This window comes from Oncorhynchus clarkii, chromosome 1 (assembly GCF_045791955.1).
Source record: "Oncorhynchus clarkii lewisi isolate Uvic-CL-2024 chromosome 1, UVic_Ocla_1.0, whole genome shotgun sequence".
NCBI lineage: Eukaryota > Metazoa > Chordata > Actinopteri > Salmoniformes > Salmonidae > Oncorhynchus > Oncorhynchus clarkii.
In genome coordinates, this window is record NC_092147.1 from 14,708,214 (window position 1) to 14,715,655 (window position 7,442).

At 40.0% G+C, this 7,442-nt stretch overlaps 1 protein-coding gene across 5 annotated transcripts; it reads right to left on the reverse strand.

Annotated features, from left to right (window-relative positions):
- Positions 1-920: 920 nt before the first annotated feature.
- Positions 921-6,210, reverse strand: LOC139367460 (zinc transporter ZIP3-like). 5 transcript variants are annotated; one of them, XM_071105714.1, is made up of 3 exons: positions 6,161-6,210; positions 3,446-3,777; positions 921-3,058 (listed from the first exon to the last, which is right to left on the reverse strand). In XM_071105714.1, exons 2-3 carry the CDS (start codon positions 3,653-3,655, stop codon positions 2,321-2,323), a joined length of 948 nt encoding a protein of 315 aa, XP_070961815.1. In that variant the 5' UTR covers positions 3,656-3,777; positions 6,161-6,210; the 3' UTR covers positions 921-2,320. The 5 variants fall into 5 exon arrangements, with proteins under 5 accessions (XP_070961815.1, XP_070962043.1, XP_070961968.1 ...); XM_071105942.1 differs by having other exon boundaries at positions 948-3,058; positions 6,149-6,171; XM_071105867.1 differs by having other exon boundaries at positions 948-3,058; positions 4,465-6,167.
- Positions 6,211-7,442: the final 1,232 nt, after the last annotated feature.

Sequence of the window (7,442 nt, forward strand, 5' to 3'; positions counted from 1 at the left end):
GGTCTTCAATTAATTCAAGATCTTCTTAATGTGCCACTGAATGTCTTTTCTGTGGATTTACATTTAACTATTGACGTACTCTTTGCTACATAATAATTAACGTATTATAATATTCCATTAAAATATAACAAACTAAGCATTTTGGTATACTTTTGTTCAGCACAGGACAACAGTAATATTTCCTGTTGCCACCAAAGGTTTCTGATCTATACGGACCCATTTGCATTGAGTTATGAGGGCCGGAGCTAACATCTCATGGATACCTAGCATTGTCCTGGAGTCAGTGAATGATGATTTGCTGTCTTTCTGGGTATTAATATGGTGAGGTGAATTTGTAATTAGGTTGAATTCCCCTTATACCCATGGTTGTTATATCCCATCATGTTTGAGAATGTGAAACATATTTATTACAGTAGTAGATTTGAATCACTGTTGACTGTTCCCATGGTTCATTTACTTTGATAGGAATTATTTAGGTAGGGGAATACTCAGAACCTTCAGTAATACCCACTCAGTAATTAGCTAGAAGTTTAACTTTTAACATGCTGAACAGGGCGTTGTGTCAAAACCATGTCTATTCTGACCCTCTAGATGTATTTAACAGGATACTACTCTAGTACTGCCAATTCTAGTCCTCACATCTCCTTACTTGGAAAAGTGCCATTTGGAACATGTCATTGAAGGTGTGAATGTAAATACACTGAAAAATATAAATCCAAAATTTAACAGAATAGTTTTGGCCAGTAGCCAGTTCACCAACTGGAATGGAGAAGGCAAAGACTTTTCTGGCCAAGGAGTGGGTAAGGTTTTTCTTTAGTGCTAAAATCAATCGAATTCAAATTTCTGGAAACTTTTACTGCCAAAACATGGTATAGTTTCAACAAAGGAAAATAAATGAATTGTCATAACATTGAAAACAGTTTTCCTTGAAGGATGACTATTTCATCTAACATAAAGCAGTTTATTAAACCATTACCATGTTGCAATACAAGTCATAACTTATGTGCATTTCCACTGCTCATTATATAAGGAAATCTGGTTGCCACTGAATAATTTAGCAGTACAATTTATTTTGGAATACAGCATTAAAATAGCAATTAATGTTTCCTTTTGTTAAAAGTCCCTAAAAGCACAAATTGACATGGACAAATTCAAACTGACCTAGCCTACTATATGTTTATATAATCACAAGCATTTTGCTACACCCGCAATAACATCTGCTAAATATGTGTATGTGACCAACAACAATTGAATTGATCTTATGTAGATTTTAGAGAGTGCAGCAAGTTCTGAACTTGATAAATGTACCTTTACCTGTAGGCTTCCTTCAGTAAGTGGCTTCTGCAAATCAAGTTCTACACATTCACATTAGGAGAAAGAAAAAAAAAAGAAACAAACAAGGATACTCCTGGGCAGTATTTGAAATAGGAGTGTTTAGTTGAAAATGGCTAAATTACATCTAAGAAGCTGTATAAAATTATCTGTCATAGCGAACTGTGGCAAAGACACCTAACACATAATACAAACAAGAGCTCCAAGTCTGAAGGTTTCAGTCACAGGGATCCCATTATTTGCAAACAGCACAAATGTGACAACAATGTACAGTAGAGACCACATTGTTCTTCCCATCCTTCATGATCATTAAAACAAAATATGAAATATAATAGACCTTCTACTACCCATAAAACCTGTACCTCATCATTTATAAAAAGATACATGGTTCTCAATGTGACTCCCTGTTAAAATGTATAATGTTTAAAATACAATTTGTTTTAAAAAGTAGACCATGGATTTCATCTCGGACGATAGATATCAGGACCATACAACAGGCTACTCAAAAGGTTTCCAGGGAACTGGTTCTTATATTTGATTAGGGATACAGTAGTTAACCTACTTATAACATAAAGTTGTATATCACTTCACTCATCTTGCAAAATGCCAATAAGACAACAGTGTCTTTACTTGAAATGCTATAGAGTACTTTTCCTGATATCTCTACATGAGATGTAATCATGTGTCTGGCAACACATGCAAAAGCATACTGTCAAAGTGACTGACTTTACTATTGCTACTCAATGGCAGGAACATGGGAGTATTCACTATGGCAGAAACTAAAACAGTAACGTAGCCTTACTTAGTAAGCAAACATGTCCCCGTGTAAATGCAAAGAAAAAAAAAAACTATTAAACTTGATTTACTCTACCCCTTTATCAAAACAAAAAAAGTTTACTGTGGTAGTGCAGGTGTGCACACAATGCAAAGTGTGGCCAGTAAGATACTCATAGACATCTCAGTGCATTAAAAAGGCCTCTTCTGCCCATCACCACTTGATGAACATTAGGCCTGCTAGTACCCCATAGCCCAGTATGAGAAAGAGCACCTTCAGCAGTCTGTCATGTTTATCCTCCAGCTCCCGAGACAGGATCTCAAAGAAGGTGACAAAGAGGAAAGTACCAGCAGCCAGGCCTTGGAGCACCACAGAGGCAATACTGCCTGCCAGGTTCTGGGCACTATTGATGCCCATGCCCAGTCCGATGCCAATGGGTATCATGAGGCTGACCGTCACACCCAGTTTGATGGCATCCCTCATGGGCAAAGCAGCTTTGGCCACACTCACCCCCAGAGCTACGGCAGCCAGGGTCTCATGGATGCCCACCCCCAGGAAGAGGCTTCCCAGCTTGGCCCCGTCCTCCTGGAGGCCCAGGGCCAGCCCCTCGAACACAGAATGGGCAGAGAGAGCCAGGACCAGGCTGGCCAGCCGCAGAGGCCCAGCTCTGGCCAGCTCAGTGGGGCTGAGGTGTCCATGGTGATGCCCATGGTGGTGGCCCACAGGGGAGCCCCGGGTGGGTGAAATGAATGGAGTGTCATACTCAGAGTCACTTCCAGCCTCGGAGACCCCTGCGTTAAAGGTCTCCAGGTTGATGAAAGATGGCTTCTCCTTCTTGAAGGTGAGCACTGCCTGCTCCACAAAGACGGTGAGGAAGAAGCCCAGCATCATCATGGTCTCTGCCAGGGGGTAGTCTGTGGTTATATTCACCAGCTTTAGGACCTCATCCACCTAAAGAAAAGACACTCAATAAATTAACATCAGCATATAAACATTCTGCAACAGCAAAATGGTTGCGGTTTCGACAGATTGTCGGAATATAATTAAAAAGATAATATTTTTATTTTTTTTAATTTAAAATACATTTTACTCTGCAAAATACCATGTTTTCAAGACCTACACACACCGAAGAAAGCTGTAAAGCCGAGACGTCTGTGTACGCTATCCCTGATGCAGTGAAAATAATTAAAAACATTGAATACTGAAGTAAGCTTTACACGACATCTTTTTGAGTACGAACTTCATTACACTTCTTTGTCTGAATTCATGGGTTTTACACATCAGCCAAGCTTCTGAGAGAGCCCCATGGTTCCCTTTTGATAAGACATGGCTACCTACCTTGTTTCTTACTGCTGGCAAAAGAGCATTGAAGCAAGTGGCCAGAAATACACCACCCCCAAAAGAATTGCAGAGTGCAAGAGCCTTCCTGTAGTTTTGGGCTTTTTCATAATCCACCTGCATCATTAGGCGCACTGGGACAAGAATCCCAGCCAACATGAGGGCAAACACTCCCAGAAGGCAAAGGACCTTGGCCACTACAAGCTCCATGATGTCCAAATATGGTATTGCTCAGTAATATGAGTGGCACATAACCCTCAAAGCCTCTTCTGCTCCTTTTCTCTGTCAGGTCACAGAGAGTCTCGTCATCCTGGTCCCAGAGACAATTCCAGCTGTGACATGAACAACAAATGAAAAAAGAAAAATGTCAAAGATGTGCAAACAAACTTTTATAGCTTTATTTGTCATGACAATCAGTCAGAAACTAGAACAGCTAGCTAGCTATCATTTAACTAAGCTATTATGGCCACCTTGTTGACTGGCTTGATTCAACATGATAACAGCTGTGATAGCTAGATGTGCAATCTTGAATGTTGTAAAGTGTAATTTAGAGCTGGGCAATATGGACAAAAATCCATATTGCAGGCACACATAATAAGGTTGTGAATAGCGGTAGAATTAATCTCACCATTTGAATCGTACCATCGCTCTTTTCATAATGATTAAGCGACCAAAAAACAGATTTGGAATTAATACATGTCACATATCAGTTTGCAAACAACATTAAAAAAAGTTAATAAAGCCACATACAAAACAGGCAGCTCCAAAATGCAGGTGTTTCAGCCTAACTCAGCGCTGTTGAGCATTGCACCGTGATTGGCTCAGTGTTCTGTCAACCATGGGGACACTACTTAACCCACCTTTAGTAAGGGTAGATATAAAAAATGTGAGCCCATTGGGTTCAGCCATAGACTTAGATAAGAAGTGCCCTTCCAAGAAGGTCATTGGACACAGATAAAATGAAGTCAAATCACATATCTACAGTAGCTTTGATCGGACTGATCATGTCAACATCTTACTTTCAAAATCTTTGCTTGCAGTCATCATAAATCAAGTAGACAATCTACTGGCAAATCCTTTTTAATCTTTGTCATATGAAGAGAAATAATGAGAAATTATAGATAAAACATATCGGTGCTCATCAGCCATCGCAAATTCAACAATGAGTTGTTTGGAAGGAATCGGTGACAGTGGCAAACCGCAAGCATTGCAACTGGGATGTCAGACTGGGAAAATACGCTTTGTCATCCGACTCAGAATTGTAAATCCCTCTTCCTTCGATGACAAAATTTGCAACTGAAGGACCGCCGCACACAAGGTGAGTCCAAAAATGTCTTATAAGCTGCTGCATAAATTATGTAATATGCCAGGGCGATATGGGGTTTGCCCCACCAAAATGTACATGCTAAAATTGCCAATGCGCCTATACTAGTACTTCAATTTCTGAGCTCCAAATTAAAGTTCAAGTAGGCTACTTCAAGCCCCTTGTAGGCCTATTGAGGTGTAACATGAAACCAAAATGTATTTGTCATGTTATTTCATTACCAAATAATGCGGTGAAGAAGCCCACTGGGCTATGTCATTTGTCATTAGATCCAGAAAAATTAATAAGAATAGTGTGGGGTGTTGCACAATAGTCTATTTTACACAATTGCGCACAATAGACCCCGTGTCCAATCCGAAGCACGAAAACATGAACTCATTACCTTGATGCCCTCTCTGTTAAATCTAACGCTGTAAATCACATGATCAAAATCAATTCCCTAAGGATATTAGATTCAATGGGGATCCAGGCACAACTGTCTTCATCAGCTTAATGAATAAACCAATATATTCTGGACATTCCTCGCGAATACCTTCTTTCAAGCACTTAGGCTGTGTCTGCTGGTGCATCGTATGCACCATCACAACCGCTGTTCGTCACTTGACTGTCATTCAGAAAATTCCTTCCTGGATCAAATGATGACGTGTAAAATAGGATAGACTATTACCGCGTAATTAAACAGCTTGACACCTAATGCACATCTGACAAGTATTATGCTAAATTGTTGAAGAACCATGTTAATGACAGTAAGGATTTGGGTTAAGTATCAAGGTAAAGTGACTTTCGGTTAGAAGCATTCGATTTTACAATCACATGAAATATTTCAGCGATCTCTATACACAAAAAAAAAAACAGTCCGACAGCTAGATCCAGGATTCTTACAGGGTTCAAGTTGAATGTCTAATTTAACTGATTTATGCTTAATATTTGATACAACTACAATTTACACTGCCGTAAATGCAAGGACAGAAAAGTAATGTTTTTAAGACACCAACCATGATAATGGGTTAAACGTCGGTTTTAAATCAACTCGTGAATATTATTGAATATAACGTTATGTTCCCCCTCATATCTTAATGTAATGACATGAAAATAATACGCAGATTATCAATGATTTAGCAACAGCTGTAACAAAGTTGTCCAGCGCACTGGTAACGTTACCCTAGTTTATGAGAAGACCCCTATAGCTATTCTAGCCAAACTAGCACGCATGTCAACATAACGTTGGCAAATTATCAGGTCGACCAGTTCACAAAACAAAGCTTTAAGTGGGTGCTAGTTATCATTAATATTAATTTGCGTCACGTTGCAAGCTTTCCCAGCAGCTGAAACCTACATAATAATTTCTATCGGGCTTTTTGACGAGAAATATGAAATACCTCTACACTGACCTTTCACAGCTTTTCCCCCCCGTAACACTTCCTGTTCACATGACGAAAACGTTTCTGATTGGTGGAGATGCTTTCAAGACAACTGGCTAGAAGGGATATCGATTTTGTAAACGATACGTCATAGTCCCGTCTGCAGAAGTATTTTACTAGCCTCTTGAAGACAATCTGAACCATTATAAAGAGAAGACAAGGACCACATTTGTTGTAAACAAAATGTATAAAGCGTCTGGACAGAAAGGAGTGATATTAGTCTAGGTCGTTAGTAAACTAGCTAACTCTGATGACTAACGTTAGATAGCTACAATAAGTAGACAGACGTGTGTGTTAATCGATGTTAGATCATCCATCAAGCTAACAATAAAAATTAACTGCTATTCTAACTTGTTTAACTTCTATCTCGCATCGTGAAAACTTGCAATAGAGTATGTGTTAAAGGAAAAACAGAAGAGAACCACAAGATGCAGGACTTCTTGTTCCTCCAATATTTAAGAAAACAAATGGATACAGGGCTTTCTCCTACAAAGCTCCTCTTATGCGAGACTCAGGCTTGATTTCAGTCTTGTAAATTCAAGTAAATTACATTACGTAGCTAAGCCTTGGACAAATAATCCTGGTCTGTGCGGCCCATATGGGCAGAAGCCTCTCCTGTTTCTGTCACGTAAGGCAGTTTGATGTACTAGTAGCCTCTACCTCCTGGACAGGACGCTAGTTCCCTAATGCTGAGAGCCAAGCAGAGGCATCAGGTCCCAAGGTACTGGACTGATGAACCATCCTTGCGGTCTCTGCTTGGTCGACTCTCCAATCTCAACTGGGATTCCATACCACTTACTATTACAGGGGGCCGAGTCCCTGGCTTGTTGAACTCAGGGTTGGCGTTGGACGGCGCCAGTCTCGATACCCCTGTGTTTATGCTGCAATAGGGGCCACGGTCAGCTCGTCTCATCTGGTATACCCCTAGCATGCTTATACCCAAGCTAAATATTGCATATTCCAACTCACCCTCTCCCGTCCTCTCCAGTCTTAAGCCTAGGTGTGAATGGAGTCTGGGAAACCAGCCCATACTCTAGACAATTGAAATCATTCCAGAATATTTTTTTCTACAGTACATTTAACATTTCCATTCTACAATATGGCCTCTGACAAAGAACTCTCAAAATCCTATTGTATTTGGGGTGTTTTTTTATGGAGAGCAATGAGTGTCGAATTTGAAGAACAAAAAAAAGAAATGTGCCCCCCACCTATTGTCAGTGCGGAGAGACATGCATCTTGATAGTACATCCAT

Bases quoted from the DNA above. Each gene is read 5' to 3' on its own strand.
- LOC139367460 (XM_071105714.1), bottom strand. From the start codon at position 3,655: ATGGAGCTTGTAGTGGCCAAGGTCCTTTGCCTTCTGGGAGTGTTTGCC. The intron at 3,059-3,445 runs GTAGGTAGCCAT...TCTTTTCTTTAG, and splicing joins TGCCAGCAGTAAGAAACAAG to GTGGATGAGGTCCTAAAGCT.